The sequence below is a fragment of the Hyalella azteca genome, unplaced genomic scaffold (genome assembly GCF_000764305.2).
Source record: "Hyalella azteca isolate HAZT.00-mixed unplaced genomic scaffold, Hazt_2.0.2 contig2070, whole genome shotgun sequence".
In the NCBI taxonomy this organism is placed as follows: domain Eukaryota; kingdom Metazoa; phylum Arthropoda; class Malacostraca; order Amphipoda; family Hyalellidae; genus Hyalella; species Hyalella azteca.
The window spans coordinates 14,714-28,978 of NW_025932358.1; the positions used below are offsets into that span (position 1 = coordinate 14,714).

General features: G+C 41.4%; 2 protein-coding genes across 2 annotated transcripts in view; both read right to left on the reverse strand.

The window, feature by feature from the left end:
* Positions 1-8,530: 8,530 nt before the first annotated feature.
* LOC108664489 (rho GTPase-activating protein gacF-like) lies at positions 8,531-11,178 on the reverse strand. Its single transcript, XM_018151083.2, has 2 exons — positions 10,173-11,178; positions 8,531-10,142 (listed from the first exon to the last, which is right to left on the reverse strand). Exons 1-2 carry the CDS (start codon positions 11,097-11,099, stop codon positions 9,549-9,551), a joined length of 1,521 nt encoding a protein of 506 aa, XP_018006572.1. The 5' UTR covers positions 11,100-11,178; the 3' UTR covers positions 8,531-9,548.
* The window catches only part of LOC108664486 (ribosomal protein S6 kinase alpha-1), a 32,445-nt gene continuing 26,710 nt past the window's right edge, over positions 8,531-14,265 (reverse strand). The window contains exons 13-14 of the mRNA XM_018151081.2: positions 11,628-11,788; positions 8,531-11,310 (exon numbers count right to left, since the gene is read on the reverse strand). Of these exons, the coding sequence (XP_018006570.2) occupies positions 11,184-11,310; positions 11,628-11,788 (288 nt within the window). The 3' untranslated portion in view covers positions 8,531-11,183. The remainder of the gene's footprint in view (positions 11,311-11,627; positions 11,789-14,265) is intronic.

A 14,265-nucleotide genomic window follows, 5' to 3' on the forward strand; every position in this document is an offset into this window, starting at 1 on the left:
CCCACGTGTTATACACCCACGTGTTATACACCCACGTGTTATACACCCACGTGTTATACACCCACGTGTTATACATCCACGTGTTATACACCCACGTGTTATACACCCTCGTGTTATACACCCACGTGTAGTAGCGATGCAGTTTTGGAAAGTATTTCATGATTTGGACAATACGATTCATTAATTTTTCTGATTGTTGCAATTAATAAAATATCTACCGGCCGCTTAGTTTCCATGAGCCATTTTATTTTATTTACTATCTGCTTTAATTTCCTTGAATTTCCATTACAATTTCTCAGCAATAAAGATTTTCGTTGCAGACAAAAAAATCGCAATTTCTGACGCGCGTCCATTTTCCGGAACGATGTTCTTCATATTTCGGCAGTGACGTCACAGCCTCTCCCGCGTTCCTGGAAAGAAGGTCGCCAGGTTAGCGGCTAAACTCGTTACCCTCATCCCACCCGCACTCCCCAAAGGGTACTTCAGCCACCCACGCTCCCCAGAAGGTACTTGCACCTTAACTGCCCCGGGTTCTGCGAAGAAAACCTCCCAGGTTCTCAGGATGCTTAGAGATCGCAGTATAATTTGCCCGAGTTTATGGAAGCCTGCCGGCCATGTTGACGTAAGGCTGAGTTGAACCATCATTCTCGTCCAACCATCGCACCATCATCTCCACCCAACTATCATTTCCACCCAACCATCATTTCCACCAACCATCATTTCCACACCCTTCATTTCCTCACTACCATCATTTCCACCCAACCATCATTTCCACCCAACCATCATTTCCACCCAACCATCATTTCCACACAACCATCATTTCCACCCAACCATCAAATGCCACCCAACCATCATTTCCACCCAACCATCATTTCCACCAACCATCATTTCCACCCATCCATCATTTCCACCCAACCATCATTTCCACCCAACCGTCATTTCCACACAACCATCATTTCCACCCAACCATCATTTCCACCCAACCATCATTTCCACACAACCATCATTTCCACCCAACCATCATTTCCACCCAACCATCATTTCCACCCAACCATCATTTCCACACAACCATCATATCCACCCAACCATCATTTCCACCCAACCCTCATTTCCACCAACCCTCATTTCCACCCAACCCTCATTTCCACCCAACCCTCATTTCCACCCAACCCTCATTTTCACCCAACCCTCATTTCCACCCAACCATCTTTTCCACCCAACCATCATTTCCACCCAACCATCGTTTCCACCAACCATCACAACATCATTTCTCCTCCATCAAATTCCACCGCCATCGCATCGACAAAATTTGCAATTTTAGCGCCGCTGCAAAACTTCTCCCGGGCACGCCAGGCCCGAGCAGGGCGCTGGGAACTCGATGCCTGGTCAAGGGGCCCGGGCACGCGGGCCAGGGGCCTCGGGCACACTTGGTCTTCAGGTTTTTGCCTTTTTTTAATTACGCGAAAAGTAATTAAGGGAAAATTAATGGAAAAATTAATCTCGTGCCTTCCGTTATAAGTTTCGTATTTTGCCAGAATAATAAGAATGATCATGTTAAAGATGTTCATAAAGATTTGCACTGTTGGAAAGACGCCCAAACGTTTAACTTACTGTCGGGGCGATACATCCGACCTACTTGAATAAAATTTCATTATTTACCGATGCTGTGAAATAATAGAAAATCGCGGGACAGTTAGCGGCGCAGTGGCCCCGGGCTCGCGGGTTCGGGCAGAGGTGGCGGGCACCCTGAACCCGGCCGGGGCACCGGGCCTGAGGGGCCCAGGCTTGTGCGGCGAGCATGCGGGACCCAAGAAAGGGCGCCGGACACGCGGGGCCGGGCCCGTAACTCTCTGATCCCGACGCTAATTTGAGAGCAAATTATAGACTTCGAGGTTAGGGCCGATTTATAGGCGGCCATTAGTGGGCGTTACGGTTACGGCAATGGACGCTTAGCACGGGATGGTCATGCATGATGGTACTGGTGCTTACAGCTGCTGGAGGTCATGGTGCCTACAGCTGCTGGAGGTCATGGTGCCTACAGCTGCTGGAGGTCATGGTGCCTACAGCTGCTGGAGGTCATGGTGCTTACAGCTGCGGGAGGTCATGGTACCTACAGCTGCTGGAGGTCATGGGTGTTTTTGTGCAAGTTTTATTGTCTTATTGTCGTTTTCGAGTTATTTTTTTCTCCAAGTCCGCATTTTTTATTGTTTTTCATCAATTTTTGCGTCGTGAACTTCATTCCTATTGTTTCTTTCATTCTTGTTTAGGAATGATGATGTTCTAAAACTTATTTATTAATGATGGATATAAGGCGTTGTTTCTGTAGCTGGTGAGTTTAAGAATTATACTAATTATCATAATAGTAATAATTAAAAAATCATACTAATTATCAAAACGTGTAATATTATTAAGAATGCGTTAGTACATGAGGTAATAGAACTATTGTGTCAATATCATATCAATTACAATTTTAATTAATAGTTGATATGTTTTATTATTAATATAGAATAGAGAAAATAATTTATATTTGTTTGAAGGTTGGCATGAAACATATTGATATTTTCGAGCTTTTTGAACTTCGTTTTTTTTTCTTATTCTGCCGTACCTGTTGGGTTATCAATAAACTTAATAAATAAATAGATGAATGGACTGCTTTCACTCGGGCGATGTCGATGTCAATAAACAGCGTACCGCCTATTTACCAATTTCTTGGGGATATTTTCATGCTGAGGGGTCATTCTCCTTTCCCATATTCCTCCCCACATTGTCTCCCTCTACCCCTGTAACCTACACCATTGTCCCCACCCCCTAAAGCCCCCTGCCACCCCCCTCCACCCCCGTAACCCTCCTTTCATTTCATCATCGCGCCCTAAAATGTAAATCGTGACAGCGAGCGCTGCCTGAAGTGGAGAAACATTAACAGCAATTTACGGTGATGAATCAATTTAATGAAATGCATTAAAAATAACTTCGACTAATCTCTGTCGATTACTGGCGCAAGTTATTCTTGTCCTTAAGTATTAGATATTTGAAATCATGTAGACTTTATTTTCCTTTTTTACTTTACTTTAACATTTGAATTATTATATTCTGTCTAGCACTACACTATTTATTTAACGACCGTCCTCTTCGTCCATTTTGGGACTGTTCTACTCGTACATTTAATGACCGTCCTATTCGTGCATTTAATGACCGTCCTATTCGTACAGAAGTAGGTGGTCATTAAACGTACATTTCGTGAATCACTTGAATAAAAAGCATAAAATTTTCATTTCCGAAAAGTAATACAATTTAAAATTTCTGGTTTTGTGACGTATGAGCTTTACGTATGTAGAAACCGAGCTACATAATTATATTAAAAATCAAGCTATATAATTCAACGCCGAACAATCAAAGTCAAAAAAGAGATCGGGACAAGGAATTAAAACACACTCTAAATTTTCTTTTTATTTTATTCGTCCTAATAAAGCTAGAATGATTGACATCAGAAGTGAGAATGTACACGAAAAGACGTAAGAGCGAAAACTAGCCTGTACACAGAGCCCAACATCTCGTCCTTGTATAACAATTCAATATTATTCAAACAGAGCTAATTTTTTCACGAGTCGCAGCACAGATATTCGACTTCTTGAGTATTCACGATACCGAGCAGCACAACTGAAGAAAAGGCTCGCTTTTAAATGCAGAAAAAAACACTTCTTCTGGAAAAAGATGCATCTTGTAATAAGTTGAATAAATTGTTCAACTCACACACCTTGCGAGATAAACAATTAAGTTTGCTTGTGAATTTTAAGTTGCTTGTTAGTTCAACTCACAAGCAACTCACAGCTTGTGAGTTAAACAGACAAGAGAACTCAACATTCAATAGTCATTGGTCGTGAATATACCGGATGGAAAAAAATTCATTGTCTATAAATGGATGATATATCTATAAATCAGCATTGATTTCTAGATATATCATCTAGAACTATCCGGATGTTACCGGTCTTAAATGGAATCTATGGTTCTAGAAGATTCTAGAATGTTCGATAAACGATCGATTAGCAATAAAAAAAATCCACATTATACCGGAGAAACCGGCTAGATCTGCATTGATCCGGAATAATCCGGATTTAACCGATCTAAGCTGGAATCGCAGGTTCGAGAAAATTCTAGAATGTTCTAGAATCGATCGCATAGCAAATAAAAAATCTGCATTAAACTGAATATACGTAATCGGTTAAATCCACGGAAGTTTCAGAACATCCTACAAATATCAGATTACGATGAATCAACCGGAGTTTAGGACATGTCACGTTGATTTACTTCCTTCTAGTTTCAGGCTATTCACTGAACTTAGAAATTTTGGGTGTAAGTTCTAAGGCGCCATGTAGTCATCGTGGTATTAAATAAATCTCAGTGCAAGAAATAAAACTATTCATGCTGAAATTGGCATTTATTTTAGTTTTGTTTCTAAGACTTTCTATAATTATTCATAAAGTTTTCATCGGTTATAGCCTATGCACCTAGATGAAAAATTAAATTTAACAAATTAAAGAAAATTCTGCAGCATCAAGTCCTCGACCAACATGCGCAACAGAACATGGTCAAATGGACGTTCTTGGACTTTCAAAAATGGTCAAATGACTCGCACAACTAGTCAAAGTGACTTGAAAAACTAGTCACATGACTAGCAAAACTATTCATATAAGTTGCAAAACTAGTCAATTAAATGACATGCAAAACTTAGAAAAATGACTTGCCTACACTTGTTTTCATTAAGCCCTTATATCCTTCAGAAATCTCATACTCTTGATACCTATTTTTCTATTCACAAACCCCCGACGCTGCCCTTATTACACGAACAAATCAAAATCTATGAAATGAGAAATGGAATGAGGGATAACGCAGGCTTCACACCTAACAAATCCTGTCACGCAATTCCAATGAATATTTTTTACCTAGCAAGAACAATATGTAACAAAACAATGCAAAACCATTCATGTCACGCTGCTCCACGTCAATTTTATACTATATGGCAAGATATGTAATCAGTAACAGCAGGTAGGTTTAAGGGATCCTAATATAACTTTTCTTCTGTTTTCAGTGAGGTTGGTCGTTCCTTTAAGACTTGCTAAAATAATTGATCACTGCGAACATAATGGACTGTGAACTGAAATGAGAAATATACAGCGTCTATTTTACAAAAGAACAAAATTCACTCAGAAAATTCACTAGTACCAGTAAAATCACTAGTTCTAGAAAATTTGTTAGTCATGGAATGTCGGAAGAAATAATGAGAATTTTTCGACGCAAATTAGAGGAAATTGAACGACAACTAACGGAAAAAATGTGACAGGTAATAAGTTATTACTAATAAAAAAAACACTAAAGGGCGTTACTTTATAGAACATATTACTCAGAGAAATGTGTGCGACTTTGTCCAAATAGTGATGCACTTTTTGTCTTGCGTGGGTCATCCTGTGCAAGTTTGGCCTGGTGATGACTGCTACTTATCGGTCCTACGTCCTCTATCTCTGCTCGTTGAGGGACGAGGGTAAGAAAGTGCGTCACTATATGGACAATATATTCCATTCATTTTCCTTAGTGCTCCACCTGAGAACTCACGGAAGTTGGGGTTGTTCAGACATCATGCAAACAAACTTAAAGGCAAACAAAATTATTCAAAAATGTAAATTCAGAACAAAATTCTGAAGACGTTAATAGCGTTACGAGCCCTTTCCTCTTATTGGACTATAAATATTTATTCTATAACAATGCAACAATCCACGGTATTCATCAAAGGGAGAACACACCGACAACGTCAACAATTCGCAACAACAACAACAACAGTTTTCATGTTACAACACCAGACTATACATATTAACATGTCCGCTTCAGTCTTCACTATCACGAAAAAATTGTGAAAAATGGATCTGAAGAAATGATCATTAGAAACTTCATGTTCACAGCACATGTTTGTTATGATATTTTTTAACGCCGACAATTCTACAAGCGGGCGTATGAAAGCCCCCAATATGTACTATTACTCTTGATAAAATATCGAGATACGCTTAATTCGATCAAAATTAACAAGTTTATGTGTTACAAATTACACAAATATTAATTTGGAATCTCGAGAAAATCCCCCTGCACCAATAAAAAAGATTTCAATGCCACAGCGACATTATATTTATTTCAAGCATACCACTTCAGTAATATATCTCTAATATACCACCAGTTCAGTGTAATATTTTCAACATGCCATTTCACTGCCATATTTTCATATATATACCAGTTCACTCTTTATATTCAACACTTGGATCGTATTTGTCATATTCTGCAGGGCAAGGTAAATCTAGGAAAACCTATCCAATAATCAATAATCTTTTTAATCGTATTCGTCATGAGAAAAAGTAACAATCAAACTCTTCTACAAGAGAAGAGCCTTACCAAGGGCACAATTGTACCCAGAAATCCCACGTATTGTAGCAGATCTCTTATTGTAATAGAGTCTGTGTTGAACCTAATCCAGAATTATAACTGCTTCAGCTTCTAAATAGTTTTAATTCACGTATTGTAACAATCTCATCATTGTTACACCTTTAGCATTGTAGAAGCTTTTGTATTATACTAGCTGCAGTATTGAACCAAATCCAGTATAGTAAGTTTGAGTATTGTCAAAGCCCTTTTATTGTGACAGCTTTACTATTGTAGAATCTCTTGTATGGTAATATCTTCTGTATTAATCCAGCTCGATCATTGTAACGGCTCCTACATGGTAACAGCTTTAGTATTTAACAGCTCCTAAACAGCCTAATCAAAGAAAAATGTTTAGTATTGTATAAGTTTTTGTATTAATATCGCCAACAAGAACAATATCAATTAACATTTCCCCTTTAAGCGACACTCGAGCAGACACATTAATTTCTCACACTAAGAGGCGGTGATGCTGCTACCCTCAGTCTCTTAAAGAGGACATTGAAGGCTTACCCTCTGTAACCCATTAAATGGACCAGTAAGTGCACAAATAATTGCGAGAAATTAATTAAAGGATCGATGTAGCACAAAACGATCGCAAAATATTTATTTCTCACTAAAAAATTAATTCATAACAACACCCTCACGTGGAAATTCTCAACGTGCAATACTTACTATGAACATTTATTCAAGACCATTATAATTATTATACTCATTATGAACACTTATTCAAGATCTTTATAATTATTATGAACATTTAGTTAAGACCATTATAAATATTATACACTGAACACCGCGTCTGCCCATGACGCTTCACAATATATCTAATCAATACACACATTAATCCTCTAATAATAATCACGGACACACAATAATGCTCTTTTCTTAATCAACTTTATTATCTTCTCCAATGCAACACTTTTTTCCCCGGAACAGGAAGCGTAATTCGCATAATACGACATATACGCAGGGGTAAACAATACATATACTCCGTGTTCATATACGACAGGCGTATACATATACTCCATGTAAATACGACAAGCGTATACATGTACTCTATACGTATATGGGGTTGGCGTATACATACAAGCCATGTATATACGACAGGCGTATACATATACTCCACGTATATACGACAAGCGTATACATGTACTCTATACGTTTATGTGGCTGGCGTATACATATACGCCATGCATATACGACAAGCGTATACATATACGCCACGTATATACGCATTGGCACGTACAATAGTCGATTGCGTACGAGCGAGCAAATTACGCATAACAAGAATCAAGGTGGAATAGACACGCACACTCAGCAAAATGAGGGAGACATTGTCCAAATACCGATGCGCTTTTTGCTCCTGCGCATATGGGTCATCATGACCCAGTTTGAACCGGCGAAAAGAGCTAAATGTCCGTTTTCTGCTCGTGCTGAGGGTAAGAGAGCGTTCAACTATTTAGACAATATTGTTAATTAATTTTTCTGAGTGTACGATCTTTTGATTGCTGGCTAAATGCAGAATTGAAAAAATTAAAACTATTTGCTTCAACGTCACAGAAAATTCAACTATATTTATTTTTGAATAATTCTCGCGCGAGACGAAGCTTGGGACCCCACAACATCTATAATTATAATTTAATGATACTCACGCCGTGAAACTTTAATTATTTCAACCGACACAATAAACATTGTTTATAACACTGAGGAATATCAACATTGATTAATAGAAACATTAGCACTTACTAAATGAGATGCACAGAGTCGAAGGATGTTTTTCCCGATACTCGAGAGGATCTTGAAAGAATCCTAGGAAGATTATGGAAGGATATCTCGTGGAAACTGGACCGAGTGATGGATAATTTCAGTTCTTAGAGAACTGAATACATAGAACCTTTGTGAGAGACTTGAGAGGTACATGTGAGGGAGAGAGGTGAAGTGAAGGAATGAGTGGTGAACACAATAGAGTGCGTGGAGTGAAGGAAAGAGTGGAGCACACAATAGAGTGGGGTGAAGGAAAGAGAGTGTGAGTCACAATAGTGTGGAGTGAAGGAAAGAGTGGTGCACACAATAGAGTGGAGTGAAGGAAAGAGTGGTGCACACAATAGAGTGGAGTGCTGCAAAGCTGGACAGAAGAGAGTAGACAGAGAGAAAGTGGTGCAGAGCTCACAATCGACTTGGGCTTGGAATAGAGTGGGCGTAGAACAACAAACTTTAGGCATAGAATAGACCTAACTGTAAAGTTTGAAGATAAAAGCGGCAGGCCTGAGAATGTCATCCTGCTGCCTGGAAAACCAATCGAACAAGATTCATGAACAGTAAACTTGTCACGCGATTTTCTTTTCCATGAATTTTGCCGAAAACTCATGAACAGGTAACTTGATTCGCACTGTTCCATTTCATGATTTTTAAAACAGAACACAATAAAATTATATCAGTTTGAACAGAATCACCTAATTCGTTCAGACATGACATGTTAGTGCAGGCTCTGCCATAAGCTCTGAAGAAATAAGTTTACAATGAAAAGAGGTTTTCAGAAATGAATACAAAACCATCGCTTTCAAAAATTTCACTGCTTACATTCGAGCATCGGACCGATTTATATGACATTTTAAACGGAATATTTGCTGAGTAATTAACATGAAAAGGCAACAATATGGTTAGTGTAGGCCGTTTCCATATCGGCGAATTTAAATAATTTTCTTGAAAAAATACTTAAAAACCCGGGCTAAGATGGTCCACAGTGCACCAAACTCTCGACCCACGAACCAATGGTTCTCAACAGCGTATCAGAAATTATCTGAGATTCTCACTTACATTGACAATGACTTTCTGGCATATGAAAGAGGTTTTATTTCAATAGCACCAGGCATATAAAAAGCTACAAAAGCCAGACAATTCCGAAACCGTAAAAAGTTTCGGTCTAATAAAAAAATTGCAGCCAAAGATAACACAATCTCCTTCCAAATATTAATATATATTTCCCAAAATGAATATTCAATGCGGGAAACTAAACACAATGCAAGAAGAAATGATACAGGATGTAAACTAAATGAAATAGGGATAAAGGGATAAGCGTATCGATTTATTTATGAAACGCTGGAAGTATTTTTGCGACGCCTACGATACCTGGACCTGGCAACGGAAGGCTTTCTAAGCTTCGCCGGCCCCGGTCGGCTGGAGGGACACGACGCTTTGTTGGCGTTGCCATCGTAACTGTTGTTGCAAATGTTGTTTTTTGACGTGGAAAATAACGATGCACCACCATTCTTTTCTTCGTTATTATTGTTATTATTGTTGTTGTTGTAGACGTTGGAGTCCAAAGGCAGGCACATTGAAGATTGCGATGATGTAGAGGGAGAAGAAGGATGGTGCAAACTCGAATGCTGCGAAGTTGGAAGAGGGAGAAAAGGGGAGGATGAAACTGGTGGAAGACCACGTGAATCTTGAGTTTTTTTCTTGCCGTTTTTGCTTTTAGGGAAAAATCGTGAGAAAATCGAGTCAAGTTTCGATCGCGTATCTTCCCCTCTTTTCTGTGAGTGGTTAATTTCGGAGTTGTGGGGAGATTTCTCCCTCACGAGGGTTGACACGTCAGACTCGAGCTTACCAGAGTTACCAACCAATTTATACACATGCTTACCACGGATGGAGTTATCAGCGTTAGAGACACCAGCTGCCAAGGTGTTAGCGGTACTTTCCAACCCTCGCAGCTGCGGCTTATTTTTCTTGACAACACTGGACTTGGATATTTCAGAGAGCGATAGCTTACGGTTATTAAACTCAATGAAGTCGATCAATTTTTGATCCCGGCTGCAACTGGACTGATCTTCTACAGACGCAGAGGGAGGATCAGGGAAAACGAAACTCACCGACATGGCCGAGCAATTGGAATCCGGTCTCGGGGGTAATTCTGGGACGGCAAGCTGAGACCGGTTCAAAGATTCCACGACCAAAGGCAAGATTTCTAAAGCAGTATTTTCACAGCATCCAGGGGTTTCAGAAGTAGAAGCTAAGTTTCTAATATCAGAAAATGATGTTTTATCGAACTTATTCTCAGAATGTCCAAAGAAGGACGTTTCTATTTGTTCAACAGACGCTTCGTAATTTACGTGATGTACACGAGAAGTTTCTATTACGTCATTGGTGGTTGGGATGAAGTTGATTGACGGTCCTTCATTGTAATTTCCTGAGTTCATGGTCGAGGAAGAACCATTAAAGGGGCAGGTACTTACAAACGAAGAAGGGAAGAAACGTACAGCACCGCTTTGAGACTTAGAGGACATTTCCATGTGGAGACAAGAGTCAACTTTGCCATTAGCATCGTGGTATAAAGTGCCACCGGATGCCACGGTCACTCCAGAAGAAGTTCCCACACCGGGAACGTATTCACAGTTTCCTAAATTATCACTAAATCTATCATTATTATCACTAGCACTAGAATGCACAAATGCTATGTTAGCTTTGGTAGGCGAAGTGCTGATGCTTGTGACAGCACCAACACCCTCTCCACCATAGAGCCCCCCGAGGGCACCATTACAGTCGGGGTTCTCGGTAGTGGAAAAGGAATCGTCGCCTCTAAAAGGCCGATCTCTTCCTCCAATTCGCGATTCAGAGGCAAGAGAAAAGCTTGGCACAGACATGTCACCGACGTGCTCCTCGTCATGGTTAAGACAAGGTTGCGTGGGCGACACGAGCAAGGGGAAGTTTAGAGCTTGCACTAAATGTCAGACTTCGGTCGAAGACTTTGGCCGATGCGTTGTTATGGGAAATTGTTGTCTTTTGCGGCGCATTGCCAACGCCGAGTTTTCTACCGGACCCAAATGAGGAGCGCGGGGGCAGTTATTCAGGGCCCTGGATGAGAAAACAATTATCTAAATAAAAATTCATTCATCATAGCATTAATGTATAAAATGAACAGCGATGATATAATGAACAAATTCAACCGATTTATCTAAGTGGAAGTAAAAAAAAACTCCCAGTGCCATTTAAAGGAAACTATATCGTAAAAATTGTAAAGAGCGCGACAACGAGTTAGTGAATACACGTCAGCGTCGAAAATTTCGTGAACTATCATCACTAAATCGTCATTGCCCATTACAGCACCCAGCACAAGTAATAAAGTACCCATTAAAGCACCCATGACTCAGTAATAAAGTTTCCTATGGTACCTGTAGGTGGCAGAAAGACCTCCTTTAACGACTGAGGCCTCCTGCAGGTGTAGTTTGAGTGAGGGCAACTCTCCTCTCATGACCAGCCACTGGTGGGACAACACCTGGCTAGCTGTTAAACGCTGCTTCGGGTCAACGTGAAGCATCTTCGTTACGAGGTCCTGCGGGTGAGGTAATGAAGGAAAATGTGTGAGGTAATAAAGAAATATGCAGGAGAACATGAAGAAAATGCATGGCACCATACGTACAAATTCATGAGGCCACGAAAAAATGTATAAAGTAATAAAGAATAATGGTAACTTGGAGATGATCATTAGTAGATTTTGTTGCTGGGACAAATTCACCCATTTGTTTACTGATGCATTGACCGCCACTAATGCTATTCGTACCAAAGTGCCTGGTAATGAAAATTATGAACAGTACTGAAAAATTTATCCCTTCGTCTTGTTCACCGTTGCCGATGCCATTCGTACCTATAGACCAGGGCCCGTACCATCAAAAATAGTTACGAGTTCGTTACTTCATCAGCCAATCAATGACGATTTTTCAAGCCGAAGGCCGCTAAGTGTACACAAGTGAACGTAGTGAATGTTAATAGTATGGCCCCCTGTTAACAAAAGTTTTCGTTAGTAGACCAAACGTTACAAAATAACTCGATCCTTCAACATACGGAAAACAACACGGATAGGAATTAATGGACATTACAAGCATCCTGCCTGCTTTTCGACCACGGCACGGACTTGATGAGTGTCCAGCAAACATTACTTACACGCACCTCCGCCGACACAAATATTGACGCAACGTTTATCCGACGTAAAGTCAACGTTATTTCAACTTTAATTCAACGTCAGATGCCTGGGAAGAAGGAAGCGCTGAGGTGCAAAACCTAAAAGACGAGACCGCAAGACCCAGATATGAAAACTATAATAACTATAAGGATCCTAAAATAAGAGCAATTCCTTTTGCGTTCACTCTACATGTAAACGGATGCAGGAGGCGGTGCAGGATGCAGGATTCATCTCAGCAGGAGATGACGAGAAAATTCCAGAAGAAAGACGGCAAGGGGGAGAGGAATAACAGAGGGGGCTTGGGGAAGCGAAAGGAGGGGGAGAAGAGGAGCGACCGCCGCTCATCAGCGGGCCCGGGGTTATATTTAGCCAGGCCCGCTCCCCATTCCTGCCCTTCTATTCCGTATCCCTCCATCCCTCAACATCCCCCGCGCCTCGTATAGCGACGTCCCGTTAGCGGCGAGTGCCCCGTGTGTGTGGCCCGGCACTGCCTCGTGGAAGATGCGGGTACCCGCCATACTCCACACGGGGTACCAACGACAGCACGGTAATGGTCAGCACGGTACACACAGCACGGTAATGCTCAGCACGGTACACACGACAGCACGGTAATGGTCAGCACGGTACACACGACAGCACGGTAATGGTCAGCACGGTACATAAGATCCGCACGTTGAAAGGCGGCCATCGAAAGTCGTTCGTCGGCCAAGGGTGAAAGTGAAAGGGAAGCAGCAGCGGCGGTACAGCCTACCACGCTCTGCACACCGCACTCTGCACAGAGGATGCAGCATATAACACGTGCAGCACACCACATACAGCACACCGCACTCTGCACAGCAGGTGGGCTCCACTCTACATTGCCACGCACGTGTGAAGAACTCCGGTCGTGTGCACAGCGGAGAGGGGTGGAAGGGGGTGAGAGGTGAGCGTGGGAAAAAGTCGTGGGAACAAGCCATGCGAACACGACGTGGGAACAAGTCGTGGGAATAAGTCATCACATCTACACACATTATGCACCACCACACAGACATCACACGTACCTATACACACCACCGCACCCTCCACTCACTCACCAAAGAAATAGAAACTTTCTACTGGCTCACAGCTCTCCCTCCCCCTGATGCTAGCTAGCATAGGGAGTGCCAGCAGGGGGAGTGCCAGCAGGAGGAGTGCCAGCAGGGGACGCGTGTTGTTCCCGACGCGTGTTGTTCTCGGCGCGTGTTGTTCTCGACGCGTGTTGTTCCCGGCGCGTGTTGTTCTCGGCGCGTGTTGTTCTTGGCGCGTGTTGTTCCCGACGCGTGTTGTTCCCGACGCGTGTTATTCCCGAGCATCAATTATAGCAACACAGATAACGCGCGTACATCATGAAAAAAAAGCAAAAACAACGTCGTTCTCCGTCTAAGTTATTCCCTGGGGCCGGATTATCAATAGTACATCGTACACGTAACTTATAACTACCCGCACCCATTAAGTAAAAAAACTTTCAAGTTTGCGTAACCCCTAGATACACTTATCTTCTAATTTTACGTAACCTATAGGTAAACGTGTGTTCTGTTCTAAGTTTATGTAACCTCTAGGCAGACGTAACTTCTAGGTATACGTAACCTCTAGGCAGACATAACTTCTAGGTTTTATACACATCTAGATGTGTATAAGAGACAGCTCATCACTTCCAGAACTCATCACTCCAGAACTCTCATCACTCCAGAACTCTCATCACTCCAGAACTCTCGTCACTCCAGAACTCTCATTACAATAACGCAAATCATACCGAGTTATATAACGCTTCGATGTCACACCGTTACACCATAAAGCTTCGATGTCACGTCACACTTATACCACGTCATAGC